Source organism: Grampus griseus (genome assembly GCF_964374135.1).
Source record: "Grampus griseus genome assembly, chromosome: X".
Lineage (NCBI taxonomy): Eukaryota > Metazoa > Chordata > Mammalia > Artiodactyla > Delphinidae > Grampus > Grampus griseus.
The window spans coordinates 62932979-62945551 of record NC_138999.1 but is presented as its reverse complement, the minus strand read 5'-3'; the positions used below and the strand labels follow the sequence as shown (position 1 = coordinate 62945551).

General features: G+C 45.6%; 1 protein-coding gene across 1 annotated transcript in view; it reads right to left on the bottom strand.

Annotated features, from left to right (window-relative positions):
• Positions 1–12573, bottom strand: part of SLC16A2 (solute carrier family 16 member 2) — a 116347-nt gene that overhangs the window by 2353 nt on the left and 101421 nt on the right. Inside the window, exons 2-4 of the mRNA XM_082681345.1 lie at positions 8771–8915; positions 5081–5531; positions 3622–3765 (exon numbers count right to left, since the gene is read on the bottom strand). Coding sequence (XP_082537471.1) covers positions 3622–3765; positions 5081–5531; positions 8771–8915 — 740 coding nt within the window. The remainder of the gene's footprint in view (positions 1–3621; positions 3766–5080; positions 5532–8770; positions 8916–12573) is intronic.

The window sequence follows — 12573 nt, the reverse complement described above, 5'->3', positions numbered from 1 at the left end:
ACTTTTAAAAGAAGAGGCATTGCTCCTGTCCTCAAAAAGTTGTCTTTTAATTGGATTCTGAGATAAAGGGAATTGCTGTTGCTGCTTTCTGATCCTGTGTTTGTCTGCCCCAGGCAACAGGGTCTGGGATCAGACCATGCTGGTATTTTCAGATCCATGTTAGATATGGGAAGAGGAAGGGGAGGAAGTGAGGATGACTTGAATAATTGAATAATGATTAGATGGGGGCATGAATGGAAGGCACAGCTTCCTGAAATGAGGAGGGAGCCAGTCCCCATTTTTGTGGGAGACTGATTTTAGAAAACACCTTGGTATGAAGGAGGCCATTGGGAGGTTCACCCAGGTTCCTTAGGCTTTAGGACATGGGACACACCACCCATCTCAGACACTCAGACGTTATGGCTCTGGGGGCTTCTGGGCTTGTCTGGGCACCCTGCGAAGGCAACAAAGGGGGCTCTAAGGAGAACCAAGACACTAGGAAGAGGTCTAGGGTGCCTGAAGCCAGTCCAGGGGGCACTGACTAGCCACTGGGCTTTCTTTGGGCTGAGCAAAATGACTCTGAAGTAAAGAAGCTGCCTTTCCAGAGGCTGGTTTTTCCCTCTCAATAGAGATAAGGGCCACTGGACACACAGCTGGCCTTTTGATGAAAGTCATCTGCAACCTGTGTCCGTGAGCCAGACTGAAGACCTGGGCTCCACCCACTGTAGCCAGCAGAGCCAGGTTGTCCCAGGGTCAGGGCTAAGGCCTGATCTGTTAACCAAGGCCTTGACAGGATCCAGGATTTTCTAATAGTTCACACAAGCAGGTTGACTTACCCAGGAAGCATAAGTCACCACATGGTAAGGGTATGTCACCACATCACCACATGGAAGGCAGGTAGGAGGGTCAAGGCTGTTTCAAGCACTAAAGATTTTCTGTGTTGTTGCTGCCAATGGGTTTGTTAGGCTAATTGGTTGGATTTTGCAGAGGATAAGAAATGTCCTGGTCATGCCATCTGAGGAAATCTCTTTGTTGAGGGACTTTTGAAATTTGCCCAAGATGTTTTGGGATAGCTAGGCAGAATCTAGGAATAAGAACCCAGATATCCCAGTTTCTCCTCTAGGAGATTCATGTACAACTGTAAGATAAAACCAGACCCACTTATCAACCAAGTCATAATGGTATGGCAATTAAGGAGTTAATACCATTATATAATACAAAGGACCCCATTAACTGATTTCAATTGGCTGTATTTACTACCTACTGTATCTAACTGCCTCTTAACATCCTCCACAAGGCCTTGCCAAGGTTCAGAAATTAAAAATCCCTCTTGGAACTGAGAATCAGGCCTCAAGAACTGGCCCAAAGTGAGGTTGTCCTGCAGGTTGTCACCACTTCCTTACCAACAGACTGTCCAGGGCCTTGATACCAGACACGTGCCTGTCTTTGTCAGTAGTAGGAACCACAAAGTCTAGTGGATGGCTCTTCAGAACCTGAAGCTGTGTACACTCCTTTTCTCTCCCAGACCAGTACTCCTGCATCTGACCCAGGGAGAAAGGGAGGCAAATTCTTGTGATGGAGTATCTTGAGTAGCTCAAGAGAGAGAAGTTCATTCATTGTTTTGTGCTTTCAGCCTGAGACACTTACCAGCACAATGAGTTTGAACAAATCACTTTCCCTCTCTGGGCCTCAGTTCCTCAGTTTGTAAAATGGAGAATTTGGACTACAAGTTGATGAAGATATGTTTCAGCTAAAAAGTTCCAAGATTATTTTATATTTTTCTAAGTGGTAAAACTGGGTCAAGTAAGAGTGGAAAAGGGGAGAGATTGTTGGGTGGGTAGGGGAAATGTTCAGCAGAAGCACTGGGCCATAAGCCTAGTTCTTCTTCTGACTAGCTAATGCCTCTGCCTCTCTTGGAACTCCCTCTGCACAATACAAAGCAAAAACTGCTTGGGCCCTACCTTTCTCCTAGGGACTACAGTGAGAAATGAGCTATATGGCTAGGCAAGGGCTTCTGCCTTTCCTCAAGATAAAGCCCTGGCCCAATACTAGCTTACCCTGATCTCCAGCACTCTTTGGCATCTTGGAGTTGCTGATATTGACAGGGAAGACCCACAGGGGTGCCATGTGGAAGAGGCTGGGAAAGCCACACACAGTCCTATGCAAAAAGCCATCCAGGTAAGGTCTTGCTGATATTGGCACAGGAATTTAAAATTTTATAATTGGTTTATCTCAATCACAGCCTTTTGGTTTGACCTTGGTCTAGTCACTTATGTCTGGGACTTGGTTCTGCCATCCATCGCTTAGTGTAAAGTGGAATATGAGAAGAGTGCTACATAGGAGTTCAGTTCTGCCATGACTGTCTGAGTCTTTCCCTCAGTTTCTCCATCAGTGTAATGAGAGGTTGGACTGGATGGACCATAATGGCACCCTGAGCTCTGACAAAGCAGATTCACTAGCTCTTGCAAATCTAACACAAAGTTAAACACAACAGGAAACCTTAATCATATCCTCATCCAAGACATACGAGGGTATTTAGGAAAACACTTGGGGCTATCAGAAGACAGAGAAATCCCTGCTGTGTGTATAGTCAGGGCCCCTTGGAAGTTCTTTTAGGACTTCTCCAGGATAGTCAGAACTCAACCACATTCCTGATGGACTGTGACCCACATGTTTTCTGGGGCTGCTGTTATCCCTTCACAGGGTTCCACACTTGGGCACCTTCTGGTAAACCCAACTGCTGTTGGCTCAAGCAAAAAGCATGAGCCAGGTCAGAAAGACAATATTGTTGCCCAGTAGACAAAGACAGACAGCTTGAGCAGTAGTCTGTATTAAAGCCAAACCAGAGCCCAGATCACACAAAAAGTGGCCTCTTGAGCATCCACATGGCTACTGCCCACAATATGAGGCTACCTGTGTCACTGTGAGAAGGATTAAAACTTCGCATGGCTATAACACTTTTTACTTCTCAAAGCCTGGTCACACCTGTATTCCTTTTGATCCTCACCTGCAAGGTGAGATAGGAAAGGCAAGGATTATTCTCATTGCACGAAAGAGGAAAGTGAGGTGTAGAGAGGGCAAGTGAGGTCTGGCCTTTTCTGGCAATTATTTTGTGTCTGTCAAGAGGATGGCATTTGAGAGCCAGTGTTTGGTGCCAAGTAGCTCTGGAGGTATAAGAAGTGATGGGTCTGGGCCTAGAGGAGAGAGACACTGGGCCACAGAGTACTGCAGATGCTCAAGACCCTCCAAGAGAGTATAAGGTAGCAATGAGTTCAGTCTTCAATGGGGGCAGCATCTAACTCCTGGCTTCAGTTTCCCTCTTTCAGATGGGAGAGCCTTTATTAATAAACATTTTCTTTGAAAGTGTTCTTAGAGGTTCTATTTACACTGACAGCTTTCACTACATCTTCACTCCATTTTGATGAAGGAGGCAGAACAAGGATGATGATCTTCACTTGAAAGCAAGGGAAATGGAGGCTTAGAGAATTTGATTGACTTTCCCATGTCACATAGCAAGCTGGTGTCAGAGCTGGGGCCCAGGCCACAGCAGTTATACATCCTACCATTGTATCCCAAAGGCTGGATAACCTAGCATCTGTGGCAGGCTGTTTTCCCCACAGTAGACAGGGTGGTCACACTCACCTGCAAGTAGATCTTCTTAAGTCCAGGAATGGAGTCACTGACACGGCCTGACACAAGGCGCCCAAGGCCTGAGGTAGCTCCAATACACACCAAGAGCACCCAGGTCTGCTTGATTTCCAAGAATTCCTCTTCCACATACTTCATCTGAAAAGCATAGCATCAGGCCCACGGGATAAGAGGAAGAAGAAGAGCTGGCTGGTTAATTGTTGGCATACCCAGAACCCTCTACTGCTTACTTCCCTGGACCATGGCAAGAGTTCCTTCTCTTGCAGCTCCCTCCTTTATAGCCTTAGCTCCAGAACAAGCTCTCTGGCTGTTTCTAACAGTTTAAAAGGCTGCATATCCCTTGGCTCTCTGGATTCTGGGTTTCTGAGCAACAGCTGAGGGCAGTGGGTGTCTCTAAGCCCCTTCCAAGCCTTGGCAGGACAGAATACAGCCTTAACAACTGAAAAAAGTCCAAGGGTTCCCCTATTTTCTCCTCATTCCCTGACCCAGAACTGACAGCCTAGGGTAACAGCAGGTCACCAAGGGAGAATGAACCACTAACTTCCAGGTAATATTCCAAAAGTGTGCTTTAAGAAACACAAGGTCTGTGGAAGATAACAGTTGGACCACAACCAACAAATCTTTGGTCATGTAAGTTGGGTGTATGGTGGTTAAACAAAGCTTAATTGATTTCTTTACAGCAGGATTTTTGGTACCTTTAAAAGATTGCTACACATTATGAAGCTAGAGAAATCTAGTATATGTTATTTCTTAAACAAAATTACTTGACCCCAAAGACTAGCATTCCATAAGACACACTCTTAGAAAACTCTATCATTGAGGGACTTCCCTGGTGGTCAGTGGTTAAGACTCCATGCTCCCAATGCAGGGGCCTGGTGATCCCTGGCTGGGGAACTAAGATCCTACATACCACAACTAAGCCAGCGTGCTGCAACTACTGAGCCCGTATGCTCTAGAGCCTGCATGCTGCAACTAGAGAGCCCAAGCACTGCAACCACTGAGCCAACATGCTGCGACTACTGAGCCCATGTGCTGCAACTAGAGAAGCCCACACGCCACAACGAAGAGACAAGGCACTGCAACGAAGACCCAGCACTGCCAAATAAATATAAAAAAAAAAAGAAAGAAAAGAAAACCCTATCATTGGGTCATCTGAGGCAGCCTCCTGTATCCCGGTGATGCTTATCTTCTCCTGAAAATCCATCTAGATTTATCAGTGGGGGAAACCATAGGCATGGGCCTCCCCGTGAGGAACTTCCCCCATTTCCCATTGAGGTCATCCCTCAGCCTGTGCTCTTTCCTACTCTGGGTCTCTCCAACCACTGTTTTGTCTTTCTCCAAAGGTTCCAGGTCTGCCCTTTCAATGTCTTCTGCTCCTACCCTCTGGACTTCAGGCAGGTTAAGGGCAACTTCTTGGGGTCAGGTAGGGTGGACCCACCCTGGTATTCCTCACCAAGTGTACATAGGGAACGAAGTAGCCAAGGGCAGCAGCAGCGATCCCGAAGGCCCAGATGCGGTAGGTACGTTGGCGGAACACTCGCATGTTGAAGTACTTCCTGAGCTGAGCCAGAAAGCGTTGGCACAGGGTGTGGACACCTCTCTTGCTTGGGGTGTCCTGCGAGCTGGGCAGGAGGGGTCGGTAGGTGAGTGAAAGCAGCGTAAGAATAAACATAAAGGTACTCAGCACCTGGAAGGTTTGGGCGAGCTTGATCTTAGCCCCCAGCGTTTTGATGAGGAGGGGGAAGGATATGGAGAAGATGCTACTCCCAGCAGACACCACACCATTGGCCAGACCCAGACGGCGTTGGAAGTAATGGCCCAGGATGACGAGAGATGGCTGAAAGGCGAAGGAACAGCCACAACCAAAGAGAATCCCGTAGGTGAAGTAACGCAGGCTTAGTGAGCTGTGGGAGAGACACCAAGAGCTATCCTCAGAAGCCTGACCAACAATCCACCTGCCCTTCCCCCCTCACCCTCCTGAGATCTGCATACCCCCACCCTTAACCCATGGCCCCAGTTACTACTGACCCTCAGAATAGACAAGGAATAGGACCTTCTGATCCCCAATTTTGTAGATGGGGAGACAGAGGCTCAGAGAAGTAAAGTAATTTACCCAAGGAAGCATAACTGGGAATCAGCAAAGCTTGGACTTGAATCTAAGTCTGTGTGACTCTAGTTTGAATCATAGTACCCCATCAGAGAGTACTGTTCAAAAGAAAGCCAAAACTAGCCTATGCAAAGTCTGGATGAGGGGCTACAAAGAGTAAGTCAGTGCCTTAGAGAGAATAGTTACACCTACTGCTCACCTAGACACCATGGTTGGGCTGGTAACCAAAGCTTTATCCCAAGTAACAAGAAAGTTCTGCAAGGAGCCAAGATTCTAGAAGGTTGAGACCCTCCATAGGACTCTTCAGTGTCTTTCTTCATGCTCAGGGCCCTTAATATTTCACAGAATGGTTGATGGTATTCTGAGAGACGCCCCCTCTCCAACCATGCCCATGGTCTGGATGTTCCAAGACCCTTTACTCCAGGCCCTAGATAATTTCCATGGGGATCCTAAAGTAAGGAGTTTCTATAACTTCCAAAGCCTGGCTCCTGTTGCTGGACATGATATGGACTAGCTTCCCAGAGTAGCTTGGCTGCTTGATGGGAACTGGAAACTCAAAGAAGTTGTGGGCCTGGCCAAGTAAGAGAGGCTCTGGCTTAAAACCCTTAGGCCCTGCTTTGACTATAAACTTCTATAACAGAAGGCAAAGTATCAGAAGGGAAAAGGCCATGGGAAGGTCAGCTTGGCTGGCCATTTGCCCTCAGATGATATTGGCACAAACTAGTGAAAAACTTTGTTTTCTTTTTGATGCCTCCACATATTTTGCAATACTTCTTATCTGACCACGTAATAACCTAATACTTTCCATGGTTGGGCAGTTCCTCTCCATAGATAGATCCAGTCCTCATACTAAAGGACTGGACCTATGCTGCAGAGACGAAGTGGTGCTAGTACTCATGATTCCAAGACAGCTATCATCATCATTTCTTTCTATCTGCTTGCATTCATTGGATATGAGCAAGGGCTTTAGTTTCAAAAGGGTTGCCTCTACTTAGAACACATAGCTAAGCCAAGTGCTCCTCTTCTGTCAGATTCCTTGGGGCTTCCTCCCATTAGAATCTAAGTACATTTGGGATTGACCTGGGCTGGGGGCCTTGTCTAAGGGAGAGGAGTTATGAAGGTCTGAGGGAGACCCTCAGGGAGGGGGCCAGTGGGAGCAAAGCATGGGATTCAGTTCAGGGAGCTGTGTGGTGGATCTATTTCTAGCTGGGCCCAAAGGCAGGAGGCCCCTGAGCAGGCTTGCCAAGGCCTCCCCACCCCTGCCTGAACTTTGCCCCACCTCACACCATCCAAAGGAACTCAGAGCCCTGATTCAAGCAACAGGAAAGATGACTTGGAGTTCTAGCCACAAGCAGAACCATTTTTCCACTGGATGTGAAGCCATCCAGAAAGTTTCTTGGCTTTGAAGATGTTCTTGCAGAAAGGGCAAAGGGGGTGGGGGAGGAGCTTAGGGGCTGGAGAACAGAACGCCTACTCCAATGTGCCTAAAGAAGAATGCCAGGAGAAAGCACATCTGAGCTCCTTCCCCTCCTGTAACTGAGCTCATGTGGATTGGAAGGAAAATGGGATCCGTATGTTGCTAATTTGTTTACACTTTGCTCTGCTTGGCCTTAAAAAACAGGCCTCTGATGTGTAGCTCTGAGACTGGAGCCGCTTCTGAGGCCTAGCTCCTTCCCACAAGGAGCCAGACACGAGCTTGCTGAGGGCAAATGAGGCCGACCACCAGAGGGGTCCTGAAAGGGTTTGGAGCTGCTGCCCTGGGAAGACTGAGCAGATTACAGACAGGATATGGTTTTCCCTGCCTCTGTCCCAGTTGGATGGGACCAAGCCAAGAAACCATTGCAGGCCACATCCAAGCTCTGTTGGAGGGTGGGCTGGGCAGCCGGAAATGCTCAAGTCATAAAGAAAGCTGGCTCAACCTCACAAGGCCCAGTTGTAGCAGAACACAATTATCATCCTCTGCTGTGAGTGGAACCTTAGGCCTGGAGAGCATAACCATGGTCCTTCTCTGGGGAGCCAAGCTCAGAAAGAAAGTCTCTGATAAGCTAGCCACGTCTCCAGGCTGGCATTCTCCTACACCAGCCCAGGCAGATTGGAAGTAGGAGGTACCATAACTCCCAAAGTGTCTTTGGCAGAAAGTCATTGGAGTTCTTTAGGAATCCCATATTCCTCAGGCTGTGGTGGAGGGTTTTTACTTCTCTCCTCCCCTACAGACATGCTTCTGGAGAGCTGGCAGAAAGAAAGCAGAAAATGAACTTGTAGCCTGCTCCTTGCCTGACACTACCAGTTTCTGCCAGCGGGACCTATGGGACCAGAGTTTGAGTTTACCTAGCTTAGGCCTAGTTGGGTAGCTGGGTGCTGGGTCTGTATCTCAGTGAGGGAGGCTGCTAAACATCCCTTCTCACACCCAAGACATGAATCTTTATCTGTTCCAAATCATCCATGCATTGCTATCCAGAAATGGAAAAGGACCAGAAATGCTAAACAGCCTTGGGCTCAGCTGACCTCTTTTTCAGCATAAGATTACCTTAGGAATCCTGTAATGGTAGGTGTTCACATGGGCTTACTCCAGAAGTTCATTTCCAGGAGGGCAGTTGAGGTCATGAGATGTGTGGCATATTGAAGGGAAATAGAATGGCAGAGCTGGAAGACACCTGAAAAGACCTGATCTAATCTCCTCATGTTACAGTATAAAAATTGAGGCCCAAAGAGGGGAATGGTACTCATGAATTGTTCCATTGCCATTCAGTGGCCAAAACTTGACTTGGGCCCAGCAGTATGAATGCCCAAGCTTTGGCTCCTCCCACCACTTTGGAACTCTTGGATCCTCTTTGGGTATATTCCCTACCAATGTGTCCTGGGGACCCTACCAAGATGAGTCCCATTGGACAATAATTCCTGGGAGCAGGGTCTTGAGGACCCTACATGGAAAGGGCCACAGGGGATTCTACAATGAGAAGAGTGTCTAGTTGAGGCCCAGAGAGAAGCCAACCCTCACTCAGCCTTGGGCAAATGGTCGGCAACTCCTAGCCTTACCTGGTGAAGGAGCTGGTATGGAGGCCAATGAAAGCGACGGCAGCCCCTGCAGTTGCTGTGATTCGGCAGCCCAATCGATCAGTGAATATACTCACAATGGGAGAACAGAAGAAGATCATGCCCATTGAGAGGGCTCCTACCCATGCTGCAGAGAAAAGAAGCACAAAGACACCTTAGTTTAATGTGTTACCTGGTGGTGCGGCTGGTATCTCAGATCTTCTCTGGCCTTTCACTGGGGGCATTGCCTTGGTCTGCACTGCCAGCCTGCTAGTCCCTGATGGTCAGTGAGGTTAGGCAATTTTCAAAGTGCCTGTAACAAAGCAATGTGAGAACCAGGAGTCTAGTTCATAAGTATACCCAGAACTTCAAAGCTGGGGCAGGGAGCCTTTAGAGATCAAGTCTGTGATGGAGACTTCTAGCTAGCTACCACACAGCTACACTACATTTCTTAGCCTGTTCAGCTGTTTGGCTTGACCATGTGACTGAATTCTGACCAATAGCATGTGGGTAAAAAAGACTAATACCACTTCCAGGCCTGGACCATAAAAAGACTACCATGATGTTTTTGCTTACTTGGGAGCTATAACGGCAGAGTGACCTTGGAAGCCATGTATTAAGACTGGCAGAACTGCCATCAGTTCTGTCTGGGTCTGTGAATGGAGTGAAGTTTCCCCTCTCTCTCCAATCTGGAACCCCTGCCCTGAATGTTACATAAGAAGTAAAGAAATGTCTTGTCCTTTAAGCTACTGAATTTTCTAGGGCTATTTGTTATAGCAGTTAAACAAACAAACTAAAACAAAGAGATTCCTCTACAACCATTTTACTGATAAAGAAACAGCTCCAGAAATGTGAAGGGACTTGCCAAAGATCACACAGCAAGTTAAGTGGAAGAGCTGGGACTCAAACCTAACTCTCCTTATTTCTAGTCCAATGTTCATTGTATTATATCTCTTACTGGGATGAATGAAGCTTCCCATCATTGGAGGTGTATAAGCAGAGGTAGATATAAAACAGGAGATTTAAGCACTGTGGTCAGATTTGGACCAGCCAACAATTCAAGCTTCCTTCCAGGGATGCTAAGCCAGATTTATAGCCTTAGGCATTGGGCTACTTGGCTTCAGTGCCAAGGAACATGAGAATTAATTAAGCCTTCAGGAGCTTAGGTAAGACTTCTCTTGGTCATTGGAACAGTCCTGTGAAGATGCTAAGACTAAGGAGTAGGGAAGGCCACAGACAAAGGGCTCCTGGAATTGTACAGGGACACAGGGCAGGTTCAGGAGATACTCAAAGATTTATAAGGACACTATGCAAGAGGGTCATGTAACTCTCATGCTGAAATCCTTCATCAGAGCCAATGTTTGGCAAATCTCTGACTCCAAACTCAAATAAGAAGAGTTTATTCTGTTTATAAAGGCTCTTAAGTGTCTGTAACAATCCTCAACAGGGAGGAAGAAATTTTCCCTTTTCCTTGGATTCTTCCAGCCCATTTCCCCTTGCTCAGCCCTCAGAAAGAAAGCCCAAGCTTTTTTTGTTTGAAGGCTGTATCAAGTTTCATCATGGGCCTCTGTTTTCTAGGCTAAACAATTCTTAGTTTCATTAATATTTCTTCTTAGCTTTAATTTCTAAATCTGTATTACTTTGAGAGCTCTCCTGTTAACACATTCCTAGCCTTCATCATCATCATCAAAAAGTATTCATTGAGTGTCACCTGAACAGGATGCCAGGCCAGCTTCTGGCTCTCTTTAGTTGTGGAGCCCCAAATGGGCCAGAGGAGTGCAGTCTGAGGTTAGACTAGTCCACTGTCTGAGTCTCTTTCCTCAGTGCCTAATAGGTTGCTCAGATCTCCACTGGTAATCTTTGCTTTGCTGTGGGTGCCATCTTGAGTCTTAGCTGGCTGGCTCCAACAGTACTGGCCTGAGACCGCAAGAGACCCTAACTCTCATCACAATTTTACCTTATACCTTTCAATTTCACCTCTTATCAGCTATGGGACCTTGAGCAAATTACACAGCACTTCTCTAATCCTCCGACTTCTCATCTGTAAAATGGGGATTAAAATTCTCCATGTGCCTTCCCCAAAGTTTTTTTTAATCTAAAGATTATCAGATGTGATCATATGTATGAGAGCTTTATAAATACCAATAGTCACACCGTACATAAAAATTAATACAAATGGATCATAGACTCAAATGTAAAACTTAAAACTTCTAGAAGAAAGTATAGGAGAAAATCTTTTTGAACTTCAGTTAGGCAAAGATTTCATAGATAATTACCAAAAGTGTGATCCATTAAAAAATTGATACATTAGACTTCATCAAAGTATAAAACTTCTGTTCTTTGAAAAATACTGTTATGAAAATGAAAGGGCAAACCACAGATTGGGAAAAGTATTTACAATACACACATTGATAAAAGACTGGTATCCAGAGTACAAGTGTGAGTTGACTCTCATAACTCAATAAGACAGCAAACAATCCAATTTAAAATACGGGCAAAAGATTTGAACAGACATTTTACAAACACAGGACGTGAATGGCAATTGAACACATGAAAAGATGCTCAATATCATTAATCATTCAAGAAATCCTTATTAAAACCACAATGAGATACCCCTATACAACCACTAAAAAGGCTTTTTTTTTAAAAAATGACAATACCTAGTACTGGTGAGGATATAGAGGAACTGGAAATCTCATACACTGTTGATGGGAATGTAAAATGGTATACCTGCTTTGGAAAACAGTTTGGCAGCTTCTTAAAAGTTAAACATACAGGGGGACTTCCCTGGTGGTCCAGTGGTAAAGAATCCATCTTACAATGCAGGAGACGCAGGTTCTATCCCTGGTTAGGGAACTAAGATCCCACATGCCGAGGAGCAACTAAGCCTGCACGCCACAACTACTGAGCTCACACGCCTCAACTAGAGCCTGTGTGCCGCAAACTACAGAGCCCACATGCTCTGGAAACCGTGCGCCACAACTACAGAGCCCATGCACCCTGGAGTCTGAGCGCCACAACTAGAGAAGAGAAAACCCTCACGCCACAACTAGAGAGAAGCCCACACGACACAATGAAGAGCCCATCTGCCTCAACGAAGATCCCACGTGCCAGAACTAAGACCCAATGCAGCCAAAAATAAATTAAAAAAAAAAAGTTAAACATACAATTACCATATGACCCTAAAATCATTCTCCTGGGTATTTACCCAAGATAAATGAAAAATTATATTCATACAAAAACCTGTGCCTAGATGTTTTTACAGATTTTTCATAACTGCCAAAACGTGGCAATAACTCAAATTGTACTTCAACTGGTGAATGGATAAATACGTGGATATACATTAAGACAATGGGATACAACTCTGCAATAAACAGGAATGAACTATTGATATAGGCAACAACTTGGACAATTCTCAAAGGCATTATGCTAAGTGAAAAGAAGCCAGACACAAATGATTACATTTATATGTAATTCTGGAAAGGCAAAACTGTGGGGTCAAACAGATCAGTGCATGCCAAGAGGAAGGGTGAGGGGAAATGACTCATTGTAGATGATCATGAGGGAACTTTTTGGAGTAATGAAATGTTATATATTTTGACTGTAAGTGGTGATATTCTTTTGTCAAAATTCATAGAACTGAGCATATAAAAAGGGTGAATATTACCATATGTAAATTATACCTCAATAAATCTGTTATAAAAAAAGAAGAGGGGGCAGGGAAGAAGGAAGTGCCAGTGTGAGATCTCATTTATGATGTATGTATTTTTATTCTGGCTGGATTTTCAAAAAAACTAGTTCAAGAG